The 15,677-nt window shown below is 43.0% G+C and overlaps 1 protein-coding gene across 8 annotated transcripts in view; it reads left to right on the forward strand.

Moving 5' to 3' along the window:
* CSMD2 (CUB and Sushi multiple domains 2) overlaps positions 1 to 15,677 on the forward strand; it is a 322,375-nt gene that overhangs the window by 101,745 nt on the left and 204,953 nt on the right. For all 8 annotated transcript variants that reach the window (XM_068657555.1, XM_068657554.1, XM_068657553.1 and 5 more), the window contains 2 exons: positions 6,567 to 6,761; positions 13,095 to 13,302. In XM_068657555.1, the coding sequence (XP_068513656.1) occupies positions 6,567 to 6,761; positions 13,095 to 13,302 (403 nt within the window). The remainder of the gene's footprint in view (positions 1 to 6,566; positions 6,762 to 13,094; positions 13,303 to 15,677) is intronic.

A 15,677-nucleotide genomic window follows, 5' to 3' on the forward strand; every position in this document is an offset into this window, starting at 1 on the left:
TTTTAATTCAGCTTTGGTTTGGTTCCTTCAGTTGTCTTCTGGTGCTGAGAACTACTGCAGCATTGCTTTTCTTGGCTTGTCTTTTGTCTTACAAGAAGACACAGATCTCTTTGTTTGCCTAGGAATGGTTAACCTTAGTTCAGGGAGGAAGAGAGGAAACAAATGTAAAACCACACTCCTCCTCCCTGGGGAAGTTTCTTCAGGTTACTCTGCAGCTGTTAAATGCCAGTTCGATGAAGCCTTTAAACATGCACTTAAATCCATTCCTGCTAAGCAAAACACTTAACTGCATACTTTAAATTAAGCTGGTGCTCAAGTGTTGCTGCGCTGAGAAGCAGCAGGACGAGAGCAGGTTCGCAAAGATGAGCGGTTGTCAAGTGCCTGCCTGATTGGGATGCTGATGCAGGAGAGACCTGGGCTGGGGCAGCAGGGGAGGACCCCGGTCCTGGGTGCATGGTGGTGGTGGTCCAGGCCCAGCAGAAGATTTGTGTAGCTGGGCTTCAGTCTCTGTATTTTCATGCTAGCCAGGCTTCCTCGGCTATGTTCAGCAAGTAGTGACATTTGTTTGAAAGTATAAATAATGAGTGGCAGTAAGTCCCAACTGTTAGGGAGCGGGGCTCACTGCATCTCTGAAGACAGCCTGATGGATCTGTAATTTACCTCTGATCCCTCCAGCTGCCTTTGAGGATCTTTCTTTTCCAATCCTTCCAGAAAAAGCTTCCTCTTCGAAAATGTTCGTCCCAGAGGGATCGTGCCACCAGAACTGAGACGGGGAGCTGTCTTCAGTCCCTCTGCCAACTGAGGGTAGGAAGCATATGCTCTCCCCAGAACAGGTTAAGATAATTGCAGAAATACTTAGTTGTCTATGGTATTGAGTTGGATTCAATTAAAGTGAATGTTTAATGCATGGGCTGGTCATGAGCAAAGGAAAGTAAGGAGTCTGTCCGATGGGACAGGGTGCCAGCATGGGATGGCAGCTGGTCACTTTGTAAATGGGTAAATGCTTCAGGGTGGGCTTGTCCATTGCCACATCTCCTGTGAGCTTGTCACTTCCATGTTTTGAATTTTTGCTGTTTCTGTAGTGAGGTGATTAAATCAAACCTGAAGTCCTCCTGTCTCAGCTCGCACGGTACTCTCAGAAGTGGCGCTGAAGCTGCTCTAGTACATTCCAGGAAGGTAAATTGAAAACTCGAAAATGAATTTCCAAAAAAGCCCTAGAACTACTACCACAAAGAAGATGGATGATGAACCGTTCTGGTCTGTTATTATCCAGAAGTAACTATCTGGCTGGTTTTAGTGAACAAAGAAATATTAGAAGGGAAAAAATAGTTTCCATTTAGCTTTATCTCTGTTGGCTGTACTGGAAATGAATCATGACATAAAAAAGGATAAAATGAAATGAAAAAGATACCATTTATTTCCTTTTCTGTAACACACACTGGACACTTATTCTGAAGGTTACAACTCTTCTGAACTAAAACAGATTGCACTGAAACACTGATGAAAGATATTAGAGAGTCATAGAGTGTCCCCGCGGTACTTTGCCTGAAAGTTACGGACAGAGAGGGAGGGGAAGTTGGTCAGCATGGATCTCCCCACCCGTTGGAATTCACATTAGTGCTGGCCAAAGGTGCACTGTCAATGGTGTGTAGGTACTTCAGTTTATTTTCCAGGATGTGATGGAAATCTGAGATACATTCTCCTTCAGGAATCTTTCTCTCCTCCAATTTCTCTTAAGGTAACAAATCCAGAACACGTTGTCCCCTGAGCAACGCGCTGCTCTTCCTAGCCCAGCCTGGATCTCCAGCAGAAGAAACCTTTGTGTTGAGCTGTTTGGGTGTCTCGACTTCAGGCACCCATTAGGTTCAGGAAGTGCAACAAAATGGAAAGAGCTAGGAAAAAAAAAAAATGTATTGAAGATTAATCTGGAAATGTGGATGTGCAGAGGTGCCTGAGCCAGTACGTTTAGATCGATGGCTTTGTTATTTTGCCTTGTCTCTGTAGCATCCTTTTATGGGGAATTATTCCTGCTGCAGGAACTGTACTCAGGAGCTATAAGTGCCTGCTCCCTCATGTTGGTTTTTTTTTAGGAATGGAAATCAGTTGTGAATGAGGAGATAATGTATGGTCTCGTATCATAAAAGTTGGGCTCCTTGATAAGATTTCAAGGTTATGACAGTGATAGCATTGAAGTATCTGTCGTAAACTACCACAGATAATTCAAGCAATAAAAACGTTTCTTTTAGCTATGTAAATAGGGTAATAGACTGGAATGAAGTAGCTAGATGTATTAAATGCTGGGGTTATTTTATATTCAAACAATAGAGAGAAAATAAAGCCGAAGATTAATTTGAATAGGAAGCAGGGAAGATTTCTCTTCTGAATGGCGAGCAAGGTGGAGATGGATTTGAGTTTTTGTTTTGTTTGAAGGGACCTGAATTGGTAACATAACTCAGACGTATCAATGTGATGAGCGGGATGAGAAGCATCTCTGGTTTTTGCTTTTTTTTCTTCCAACAAAGAGCCTGTGGGGTTTTGAGAAAAGCTGATGTAATTAGCCTGAATGCATCTTGATGGTGGGATGCTGTCCAAGGATGCGTTGAGTCACATCTAGTGACTTAAAAACTACTAATTAATTTTGAGTGAACTGGAATGAGGAGGCCTGGCTTGACAAGTACTAGGTTTTGAAAGCTAATGATTTTGAAAACGTCCAGTGCGGTGATCCCTGGGCAAGGGGATGAGAGAATTTGGGAACAGCCTGGTGAGCCTCTTGAGAAGGGCAAAACGAAATGGAGCTGAAAATCCAGTCAGGGAATGGTGGGAAGCTTCTGACGATCATCGGTTCTGGCTGCTCTTTAACAACTCACAGGCATGGATGGCGGAGAATTCTCAGATGTGTTGTTTCCATTTCCAGTTTGTTTAGCAGCTCATTTTCGAGCAACACAATATGAAATCTGTGAGACCTTTTGTCTTGTACCAATAGATCTGGATATAAAGCTTACAAAGCCTGGCTTCTTGAAGGAAATGTTCCCACCGAACTGTGGGATCAAATGAAGGTCTGCTTCTGTTTGAGCCTGTGCTGGTAATAAACACCATGACCGTGGTTCCTCTGCTGTGTCCCCTTAGGGAGTGTGTTCTCCAGGGCAATATATCTGAATGGTGCTGTTTGAGGTACGTCGAGGAGCTCTTCAGGTGCAACTGCAGCAGAATAATCCTATTTCCTTTCCTCTGTCATAAAATAAGATAACGGTTTGGCAGCTGTTCAAATCAAGACAAATAAAATAAACTGTTCTATATTCATCATGGAAAGAAATACTTTGCTAGAAAATGACTAACAGGACCTTCTATTCATCTCTACCAATCTGGTCTGTGGCTGCATTCATTTCCATACAATCACTGGAAAATATTATGTTGATTGCCAGGAACAAAGCTTTTATGGGGAGTAAAAAAAAAAAAAAATCCATGCTACTAATCTACAGTGGAATTGGTAAATGGGTAAGACAAAGCTTTAATAATATTATTCTGTGCGACATCTGATGTAAATAATACAGTTCTATTAATCTCTCAAGCAATCAGAGTCTGGCTGTTAGAGGCAGCCAAGTATGAGCAATAATATTATCTCTTCTAAGGAATGTTGGAGTAGAATCGCAAATCCATCGCTGTGAAGGCAGTGGCAGCAGCGGCTCAGGGTGTCGGGCTGAGCAGTGAAACAAAGACACCTCTTTCCTGCTGAGCAAAGCGCCTGCGGGGCTCCTGAGCTCTTGGACCTGGCGGTCTGCTGCAGGGGATTCGTGAAGCTGGGCTTCTTCAGCAAGCACAGATGCATCCTTTGACTCTTCTCCATCCCTCTGAAGGTGAACTTTAGGGCTGACCAGAATAATCGCAGGGCAGCTGGATCTGCTGCTCCTGCTGAACCTGCCTCTGGAAGCAGCATCAGCCTCTTGGGAAGCAGTGTTTTGGTCCATGATGCAGCAGCTGAAGTGTTTGCCTTCTGCAGATGTACATCAGTGTATCTGAAATAAATAAAAAAAGTGTTCACCAGCTTATTCAGCAACTGCATTGAACCCAAAGCAGTCAAGGAGTTAATGTTGCCTCCCCCTAAAAGCATGTATGCCGTCCGTCCCGTAACACAATATTAGTTAAGGCAGCCAAATGAAGCAGAATTTTTAAATGAGATCCTGTTTTTCAAGTATGATTTTAAGATACGATGCAGGTCGGGGTTGTCTGATTCTTCACAGTTCATTAACTAGAGAGCAGCTAGTGTTAGAGAGTGACTTTTAAAAATGATGGATTTTTATTTATAGCAAAGTTCTAGTCATTAATTTTAAAGGAAGGAAGTATAAAAGCAGGAGTTGGGTTCATTTTTTTTTTTTAAAGTGACATTGGTAATTTAATTAAATTGGGGTTTTGAGTATCATTACAGAAAATGAAACATTAGTTCTACGCGGCTTTGCAGCCCGTCTGATGTATCTGATAGCACCCCCCCACGATTACAAAAGCTGCATGGTCATTAATATTTTGATGTGAAAGTTGTTGCCGAACATATAGCTGCCCAGCTCCGGGTGCTCTGTGGGAGGATGGGAGTAGTGTTTTGGGGGAAGGAGCAAAGGGTCAAAATCCCATCAGCCAGAGCTTGTGTGTGACCCCACACTGTGCTGTGGCATGGAGCCACTAAAGGCCAGCTCCCTGGGTGCCGGATGTGTTTTTCTGGCTGCAGGCTCTACAAGGGGCTCCTCCGCACACAGGCGTGCAGCAAGAGCTCCCGGTCACACCAGGAAAATCCAAGAAACTGAAGCAGAGCGGGAGTCCAGATGCACGTGCCATTAAAATTAATCAAGTTTAAGGTGGCAAGGTTGCCGTTAACCCACTTCCAGATTAACTGGGAAGCAGGATGGTATGCCTGGAGGCAGGAAGGCTAATCCTATATTCATTACAGGTTAATTTTTTGTTTTCCTCCCTGTGGGGTGTCCTGTCCCCAGCCTGCTGCAGAGAGCCCTCCGAAGGTACCTGGGCTCAGATCCGAGGCAGCCGGGTCTGTGCTGGAGGCAGAGCAGAGGAACATCAACTCCTGATCCCAAAATGCTGTCCCGTGGCATGACAGGGAGGCAGTGGTTTTGCTTTGCTTAGTGTTCCGGAGCTGTGCTTCATTTCACGTGCTTACGCACAGTTTTGGTTGTATTTTATTCTGCTGTGTGCTGTGTACGTTAGCATATCATTTTCCTTTTAATCTTCCTCTTTCCCTTGGCAGAGCTGCACATTAAACCTCTCTCTGCTCATCAAAATTCATCTGTTTTTGTTCATTCCCCCGACAAAATTGTTTCCTATGGTAAACCATCGCTCAGCTCCAAATGACCATGTTTTCCTTCCTCTGATGTTTGAGTGCGGTGGTTTCACACTGGTAGGTAGCTAAGCTCCACCATGCTGGGCTCTCGCTCCCCATCAAAAGGCCAGGGGAAGAAATTACGATGAAAATAAGCTTATGGCTTGAGATAACCACAGGGAGATCACTCGCCAGTTACTGTCAGAGGCAAAATAGGCTCGGCATAAGGGACATTAATATAATTTATTACCTATTGATAACAGACTATGGCAGCGAGAACTAAAAGCGAACTAAAACCCTGTAATAGAAGATGCAGCACAAGGCGTGATTCAAATTTGATTAAGATATTGTCAGCCTTGTGGTTGCCTTCATTTGGTTTTATATGGGGCTCTAAAACAAAGATTTGAGTGGATCTTCTTGGAGTGGTTTATGGGAACCTGTAGTTTTATTTAAGCTCTCTGAAGCTGCTGTACAGAGGCGTTGATTACGAATGTAGTAGCACTTTAGCTGCAACTTCTTAATTTCATAATAAAATACCCACGTTTGGTTGTAACCTTCAGTTAACTCTGTTCTGCCCTCAGTGGAGTTGGGTCCATCTGCAGTGCTCAGAGTCTGGTTTGATGCCTCTGTGTGAAAGCCAGATTAAACATGCAGTGCAGGGAAATGTAAATCATTGTGGGCTGAAATCCTGCAGCGCTTTTTGTCCAGGCAAGAGTTGCTCCTTGCAGGTTTTGCTGTCTTCTGTTTGGTTCTGAGGTGTGACACAACCCTGTGTACATTGCAGGGGCCTTTCAGGTGTCTGCTGAAGGTCTGTTGGAAAACATTGTTTTACACAACCTCATCTCTGGCTCTTGATCAATCGTAGTCATGTCAAATTGCTAGAACTGCAAAGGGGGGCTCAGGAAAGAGGAATGCTTTGGTTTAGAAACTGGAAAAATGGGTCAGGAAAAAATGAATCTTGTTTCTCACTCAATTGCTTAGGAGTGGTTGTGCTTCCTTTTTTAAAAAATAAATAAATAAATATAAATTTATGTACACGCACTCAGTAGAAATGGTACATAAATGTTAATTGTAACTGGCCTGATGAATTCTGATGCAATTTCAGTATGGTGTGTGTTATGGTTATTTGCTCTTACATTTTTAGTGATGAAATTTCCTTTGAGGTGAGCTGTTCTGGATTCCTCACCTGCCAGCTTTGTTATACAATAACACACTGTCCCTAACCAGAAGCAACTTTCTTTGGCAGTTCTACCAAGTCATACGTGTGGGAACCCAGGAAGGCTGCAGAACGGCATTCAGCAAGGGACGACGTTCAGCATCGGGGACAAAGTGAGATACAGCTGTAACCCAGGCTTCTTTCTGGAAGGACACGCGTTGCTCACGTGTCACGACAATTTGGAAAACGGTGCCTCCTGGGATTTTCCTCTTCCCTTCTGCAGAGGTAAAGTGTCCTCTCTTCATCTGGAACGAGCCACAATGAAATAGGATTCAATGAGCAATTTGGGGTTGGGAAAAACTTCACGGGCTGTAAGTTTGATTTAAAAGACTTGAAAACTAAACATGATGTATTTAATATTGAGGTTTCTTTTTATTGGATTCCCTAAAGCTGCCAGGTTTTGGGTGACTAATGGGAAGGTTATGAAGTGCTCAAAGTACTCAAAAATGTTGCACAGCTACTTTAACTCTATTTTCTTTGTCTAAAGGGGAGGAAAAAAAGGAAAAGTAGGTATATTATCCATCAAGATAAGGCACCTTCTTAAGGCCATGCATTTTTGCTAGATCAAATACGAGAACATTTAAGCTGGCTTTTCTGCTTCCTCCCATCCATGTCAAGCTCGCTTCCCTTGCAGCAGTTCCCACGGTGATGCTGCTCTTTTGTCTGCAAAGAAAAGCAAATCTGTGCAGAGTGCTGCTGGGCTGTGGGATGCTGGCAGTGGGGCCTGCAGCCTCAGATGGGGGATGCTATATGGGAGGTAAAATCCCTCCTTTGTTCGGAAAGGGTGCAGGGCTGTTTGGGTAGGCCAGCTCTGGTTCCTTGATCAGTATAGAGCTGCTTGCTAATCCTCTGGAGCCACGAGGGACTAGAGAGTCCATAAATATACAAGTGTCTGTGTTGTTTTACCAAAACAGTTGCTGCTGCTTTGAAGTCTTTTCCCCTCAATTCCTTGTGTACTTCAGCAGAGCATCTTATATTGATTCTTTTTATTGACTCTGCCTGTGCAATCAATTAGCAGTTCTAAGCTGTAGCATAAATCTTGAATTTAAAATGAACAAATATTGTTTGCTTGGTGTGTTTTTAATGCTTTCTTGAATGAGTTACACAGCAGTTATGTGTGCTGCTTAGTACATTTCTCGTACGCTTACCTACTGTTTTGGAGCCAAGGGCATTGTAACACTGAAGGAGTGGTTCATAGAGCCAGGCCGATAGTGCAGAGGGACAATGTCATTGCCATTTTAGCACGATCAGTTATGAGTCTTTGCTTTGCCTTTGTATCAGGACTCACTGTAACCTTAGAAAAACAAACAAGCAAAAAAAACAGTGAGGTTTTAAAAAGAAAATTATGAAGTGTGTGCAGGGAGAACATTTGGTGAAATTCAGCTTTGAGAGCACACCAAGCAATAGCCTTTTTAGAAGATAAGAGATTTTGTGCATGAATGGACCAGCATTTCCTCCAGTCTGACAGCATTTTTCTGATACAGACTTCCTCCAAAGGAAGGACGCTAGCCCTGATATTATTCAGGTATTTGTGTAGTAGTTTCCAATAAGGGAAGGATTAACTTCTGCCCCCAGCAGGTGCTGAAGTACTGAAACATGAAAGTTGGCATGATTGTAATTTTTGTGATCCCTGCTGCAGATGGAATAAAAACCATCTTGACATTTTTGTCTTGTCCTGCCAAACTCTCTTTTAATTTGGATACCACTGAATCCAATCTTGAATGCAGCAATGGTGATGGAGGCATCTGATGTACTTCAGAACGAAGGACTATTAAATTCTATGGTACTTGCAACAGTGCTGTGTGAATTGCTGTGATTACAGAAAAATGTTTACTTGTTCAGGTACACTTGTGTAGTAGTGTGCCTGCAGGCTCCTGGAGGTACCACTCCTTTTTAATAGATTTGGCCCTGCTGCTTCAAGACCAACAGCAAAACTTCCAATTTTTTTGGAGGCAGGAACTAGAAACTCTTCTCATTGTATCTTGTTTTAGGAGGGTAGGAAGTAGCAAAGACAATCTGCAAGTGGACTGGCTGAATTTGAAAACCATCTGCCCAGCTGCACGCCTTCTACCTTGAGTGGGTTTTCAGCAGACGTTTGCGTTTGGCTGATAAACCAGCAACACAGATTTCAGTTGTTGCAAGGGGTATGAAGATTTACGTACTGACAAACAGATTTACTGCCTTCTTGAGCAGGGATGATAATGCTTCCAAAACTGTTTCCTGAAGAGGAGTGTATGTATATGTGTTTTTTTTTTTTTTTTGTTTTTTTTTTGAGAGAGAGAAAAGATGGTTGTGGCTTCTATTTAAGATTAATTCTATCGATATTGGCTTACTGGTAACTTTAACCTGCAGGTTTGTTGAATGCATTTGTAAGTGTTCCACTTTCTGATGTAAGCTGGAGATGGGTCATGTTGCTGGGTCAGAGTCAAACAAATCAAGATGAAAGATGCCCTCTAGCTGAGCAGGTGTTATAATCTCGGGAGCAGCTATCTTGGGAATGGACTTGTCTAATGTCACTGCAAAGGACAATGTCCAGTGTGGGGACTGCCCTTTCCCTCTCCTTCCCCAGTATGAGGGCAGAGGTAGAAGACAAGTGCTGAAACCAGCACACGAGTTTCTACCATGCTAATCTGTACCTTCTTCAGGTTCCTTTGTGCTCGTCTTTGTTCTTGTCTTCCTCTTTGTTACATCCTTTTTTATATGTTGGTAGCTTTGTCTCCTTTCCAGTCTTCGTGCATTGACGTGATCAAAGATGCAAAGAAATGCATGGTAGAGAAGAATAAGAAATGAATGTGCTTGAGAAGCTGGAACTTGGCTGTGCCAGGATAGCAGTGCTTTGAAGGAGTGCTGTGGCTCAGCTGCTCTCTTCCTTCATGAGTAGTCTGCACTCCCCTTACCCATCTCTCAGCTTAGAGGTGCTGTTTTTATAAAGGATAAGTGTAATCTTAATGAGAAAGGAAAGTAGGGAGGAATCCCAGATGCAGAAAGAATGGCTTGATGAAGCACTTCCTTGCAGAGACCAGTGGAAGTAGCTAGTGCTGCAGCTCACCAGTGGTTTTGAAAGCACAGTTATATCAAAATTGATTCTCAGACTCTGAGCTAAAAGAGACTATAAATTCACTCAGCACAGGCTCTGCTCTGGTGAGTTACGGTCCTTGCTTATGTGGCAGGAAGGATTAAAACTGCCGTGATCTCATCCTGGGAGCACCAAAGCAGCAGTGAACGGCATCTCCATGCTGATCTGCAAAGCGGTAGCACGTGGAGCTGGGTGGCAGCTCGGGCTCCTCATAGACCATGTGCGACTTGGAAACATGCCCCAAGGACTACACGTCCCTGGTGAGACTGGTTCAGGCTCTAAACTCTGGACTGAGCTGACATTTATCCCATCTATAATGTGTCAGGTTATTATGTGGAGTGGTTTCCTCATTGCACCTTGTATGTTTTTACACACGTCCTACACTGTTGTTTTGTAATCACAGGACGAAACGAGGCCTAGTTACTTAGCCTAAACGGGGCCTTAAGCTGAATCCAACAAGTCTAGCTTTATTTTTATCTTGACAGTTGGTATGCTGGAGGCAAAACCCCAGTAGACCTGGAATGCTGTAGCCACAGAAGGAACAACCTTCACCTGGGTCAGTTAATTTCAAGTAAGGTGATGGTGATGGTGCATTTGAAGCTCCAAAAGAATAACTCACATGTCTGTTTTGTGAAGCGCTTTCATGCATGAGGAAAGAAGTCTTGCCCAGATTGTTTGCTGAATTTAAGTAGAACTGATAGATTCATGGTTCTGGTAGGCGGCTGAGTAAAAATTCAGTAAGCCAGCTGAAAAGTTGAGAACATTTGCAAAGCTACATTTTAAGCGTATCAAATATGCATAATCTCATTAAAAGTGGTCTGTCTTCTTATAACTCAAACAGCTGCTTAGACTGCACCGTGCCCAAAATAATTGAATGGCTGTTCAAGAAGATTTTGAGAAGATTGTAGAACATGTTTTAGCAGTAACGAGCTCTACAAACTTCTCTCATAGCATTGAGTCAAATTTCTTTAGCACATTCTCTATTCCTCCCTGCATCCCTCCAGAAGGAATATCCTTAAGGTACCAGAGAGTGTCAGACCCCAGCAGTAAATGTGGCTGAGAACTTGCCCATAGGAATAGCTTCTTACAAATCCAAAGTTTTGGAGGTTCTCAGCATCCGTGCTGTTGGGAACATGGTGCTTGTGGAGGCTGGACTGCTTGCAGGTGGTAGTGGTGCACGCTCTTGTTTGCAAAGGTATTTGAGTGGTGCCTGGGGTGATAGCAGCAAGGCAGCAATGGTTAATGCAGCACGTGATGTTGGCAATGACTGCCCTCGTGGGGTAAATGTCTCAGGAACTTCTTCAGTTCTCTGTCTGTGCATGGAAGCAGTTGCAAGGAGCCACGATCCCATTGGGATTGGAGGTGCCGGTGCAGCACGCGGTGTCAGTGCCACGCAAACAGGGGGTTAACAGCCCAGGGCCTCCCCGTGTCACCGGGAAGCTGTGTCTGACCATGCCTTCTGCTGGTTCGTTGGCTGGCTGCACCGGGATAGCAGATGGCCACGAGAAAGAGAAGCTGGCATGTCCGGGAGGTTTGTTTCACGTTGCCTTTCAAGTTTCAGGAGGTGGAGGCTGCAAGTTCCAGCCTTGCTGACAGAGCCTGCTGATGCCATAAGGCTGGGAAGGTCTCAGTGCTGGGCAATGCCCCTGAGCAGAGCTCTGCCCTTCCCTCAGGTGCTGATGTCCTGTTGCACTTCACACACACACACATTCTCACCTGCATTAAATTGCTGTTTGGAAGGTTTTTTTTAATAGTTGGTAATCAAAAGAAGTGTTTATACTGTAAAGCCCCAAGCTCCTTGACTAAAGCATTGAAACGCTGCTCTGTAATGCGTGTTGTAAGGTTAACAGGCTTTTCCTAGCAATGTTCCAAATAAACTCCAGGCTGATGCTGTAGGTGGGGGAGCAGCAAGCTGCCCTGATGCTAGTCAAATTAATTCCTGGTTTCCTTTATCTTCGTGCCCGTGTTTTCTTCAGATCCCCCTCCTTTAATTGTTCTAATAGCTCCTGCTGATGAAATTTAGGTTGTAAGAGTGAAAGAACCTGCAGCAAACAAGATCAGAATGTAAACAGGAAATGTCACTGCTTGGTTTCCGAACAAATGGTTCTGTCTTTAGCACTCTGATTGTGGTAGCAATATCCATTTCCTTAAGAAAACAGAAACCAAGACACGTAAGGAAGGTGTGGAGGATATTCTACTCCTTTCTATTACATTTCTATTAAATACAGTGCTTGTACTCTCAAGTCCTGTTGCCCCAGCCCCTGGGGATGTTTCTGTTGCTGATGAAGGTGCTGATATGTATGTGAGTTGAGCTGAAAACTCTTTAAAACCACCTCCCTGCTGTGATAGAAAAGCTTTCATGTCTGTGAAACCCTTCTTCTCAGTCTTTGAGTTCTTGGTGGGTTTCTTCCTGCTTTGCCAGCTACGTGGATGGGAGGAAAGCTGCAGAAAATACCTCCTCGGAGCCCAATTAGGAGTAAGGGATGGAACAAAAAAACTTAGGCAACAGTGTATGAGGAAATAGTGTCCTGACAGCGAGTCGCGTTAGGCTGAGAACTGCTTCCCCGGGGAAGTGGTAGAAGCTCTGTCACTTGGGGTGTTTAAAATTAGACTCAACAAATCACCAGTAAGTAGATGGTGGGGAATAAGCTGGCACTTGCAAGGAGACAGACTGGCTGATCTAATGGGATTTCGCATCCCTCAACATCTTTGTCTCTTAATGCTGTTTAGTTAAAAAATAAAAATTAAAAAAAAAAGCGATTCTCTGAAATCCACTCGAAAAAGATGTATCTAAATTTTCAGGGCAAAGATTTTCTTATCAGTCTGTGAAGTATTTTGTTATGTGGGCAATATCCAGAATTTTATCAGTTACAGGGAAAACATTTTTTAAATAGGCTTTTGATCAGTTGAGATAGTTGTCTTACAGCGAGCTCGAGTGCTGCCCTTGCCCTTGAAAAATGCTGTGCAAAGGTGCTGTTCTGCAGAATGCTGTATTGCTCCCCAGTGTGTGCTGTGCAAACCAGCAGGCAAGTGTGAGGTTTCTCCTGCACAGTCTGGTCCTCCAGGACCCACTCGAGCATTGCTCAGTAAGGATCCAGAGCTTTCAGAGTTGGGTTAGATGTTTCCAGTCTGTGCCAATTTCTGCTGATCTCATGCTAGGTTTGTAGGCTGCTGCTTGTTTGACTTCTGCCATTTTTTGCCATCCCATTTGGCCATTGTGTCATTCCAATCAATGTTGCTGCTCGAAATCTCAGAAACAACCAAAATAACCGAACAGTGGGAAGGGAAAGGATGTTATCAATCAGCTTTCTTTTATTCAGAGTGTAGTGTACAAATAATGTTCCAAACAAGCAAATAAAGGTCCTAACCCACTACAAAAACACTGGCGCTTTCAAAGGTTTGCTTTGGGCTTTTTTCTTTTTTTTGACATAGCGCTTTATGCATTTCAGCAAAACCTCATAACTTGCATTCTCTGTTTGCAGCTGATGATGCTTGTGGAGGGACTTTAAGGGGACAGAGTGGAATTATCTCAAGCCCTCATTTTCCTTTGGAGTACGGCAATAACGCAGACTGCACGTGGACTATTCTTGCTGAACCTGGAGACACTATTGCTCTGGTTTTCATGGATTTTCAACTGGAAGATGGATATGACGTTTTAGAAGTTGCTGGAACAGAGGGATCTTCACTCTGGTAGGTTTCTGGTCATACTTCATTGTTGTCTGTATTGTCATACAGTAGCATCTTCTTTTTAGTATGCAGAGATCCAAACTTTGATAGAAGTTCTGAGTGAACAGAGTTTGTGCTTGAATGAGGGTGATTCCCAGTTACAGGTTTTAGCCGCTGCCTTTTGATAAAACTCATGAGGATGCCTTTAATTTGCTTGGTGGAGTTTGTTGACTATTTTCTGCTTTAAATCATTCTCTGCAGCAAGATTTCACAGTGGAGCTGGTTAGATGACATAAGAAATTAATTTTAAATATGGTACCACAAAATCCACACCCAAGAAACCCTACTTCAAACATTGCCATGCTCCAATCTTATTTTTACTGAGTTGTTCTCTGATTATTGCTAAATATGCTGCTGACAAGTTAACTTTATTGTTAATGAACCTGTGGCAAATGTTTCTGCAGATCAGTTGGTTCTTCAGACATGAGTCTGTGTGTGGAATTTCAATGCCCCTTGCATACCATTAAGTTGGCTTGAACACTGCTTTCAGAAATACTGCTTTTATGTATAATAAATGCTGCACTGATTTTTTTCCAATATACAAGAGCTGTCCAAATGATCAGTGCTATGAAATTTGAAGTGAGGGCTCGCAGAGGGAATTTGGCACGTTGCTTCTGTTGCTTAGCAAAGGACACCTCTGCCTCTAGCTGGTCTGGACACTGCTGTCTTCTGCACTGTTACTGCAGCCAACAGTTAAAAGTCCTAACGAAGAGCAAATGGAAGAGAGCAATCTTAGACCCAGAAACCCTCTGGAAGGGGAGAATTAAGCATTTGAAATAATTAGGTGTTGCCTGGGATTATCAGCAGGAAGTTAAGTTACGATTATTTATGAAGATTCTGTCGCTACCACAAATAACATTCATTTCAGTAATTTATACTCGCCTGACAATTATGGAGGAATAAGATTTGAAGTTCAGGATGTATTAATGTGAGGGAACTTGCCATTTACTATGTACTCATTCTTTACTGTTCCCAGGACCCCTTTGAAAATGAGATGTTGGTGTTTCATGAGGGGGAAAAAAAATGTTTTTATTAGCATGCATTAATGTTTCCGGGCACCATTACTTTTTAGCCATTATGTACTGCAGGGAGGATCAGTCATCTGTGGTATGTGGTAAAGATGTATGTAACTAGTTAAGAAACATTATTCAGCCTGGAGGTGTTGCCAGTGCAGCACTGTGTCTTGTCATATCAAAAATGAAACAATGCCTGTCAGAGGGAACCTGCTGGAAAAAATTAATAAACTACCCATAAATACACAGTGGTAGAAATTTAAAAACTGCAAACGTGTCTTAGAAAATCAAGCCCTATGACTTTCAACAGTGTGCGCAGAGGGGGGAGGAACTAAACAAAAAAAATAAATACCACCTCTTCTAAAAATGAGAATTAGGAACTATTTTACAGGAGTGAGTTTTACACACGTCAGTTTTGGGGTCTTGTCGCATGTATTGCCTCCACCCCAAGCACCAACATGCTGCATCTTTAATGATCCCCTTCCTTCAAATGAATTCTCCCACGGAGGTGGATGAACTGTGAGCTGTAGCAGCAGTGGACTCTTATTTGAACTGGCTGCTGGAGCAGGCCAGGCAAGATGCAGTGCATCGATGAGTGAAACAGGTCACACAAACGTGGGTTTCATCCAGGGCTTGCAGGTGAAGCTGCTCCTACTTTTCAAGATTCATCCTGCATTTTTACAGCATCGTGAAATACACACAGGCAAGATAAACACACCAGTCAATTCAAAGGGACCTGATTTAGTATTCTTGAAGTAAACTTTTCAGTCCCATAAGCAGAATTACAAAGTGTCTTATTTTAAATTTCATTTTTCAAAGCTGGCCTTCACAACTCAGAGCCTGATAATTAAATTCAGATGACTCATTTTTCCCATTTTTAATAATTTTTGCCCATAGGGGGAATAAATTGAGCTCATATCTCGTCTTTAAACATGTTGATACGATTCAGCTTGAAAATATAGCTGAAAACCTTTTTCCCCCCTCTATGAAGACCTAGTTTTAATTATTGGTAATACAGCAGATAGACTTACAGCCGAACAAGCCATTCTATTGAAGTATCTTGCAGCTAAATATTTCATTTCCTAAGCATTATAAATAGTTTTAATCTGGTCCAGAGATGTACACAAATAAACAAAATTAAATTTCCATCTCGGGTATAATTCATATCTATTTTCAAGCTACGGGATAATGATGGTATTTACAGGAGTGCTAGCTCAGCACGTTGGGCTTCGTGCTGCCTGCTCTTACCACAACTCTCCTGTGCTGTCGTTCACCCTCTCCTCTCCAAAGGCAGATGCTTTGCTGCTCCCCTAGGAGCCACGTTGC

The sequence above is a fragment of the Anas acuta genome, chromosome 21 (assembly GCF_963932015.1).
Source record: "Anas acuta chromosome 21, bAnaAcu1.1, whole genome shotgun sequence".
NCBI classification, from domain to species: Eukaryota; Metazoa; Chordata; class Aves; order Anseriformes; family Anatidae; genus Anas; species Anas acuta.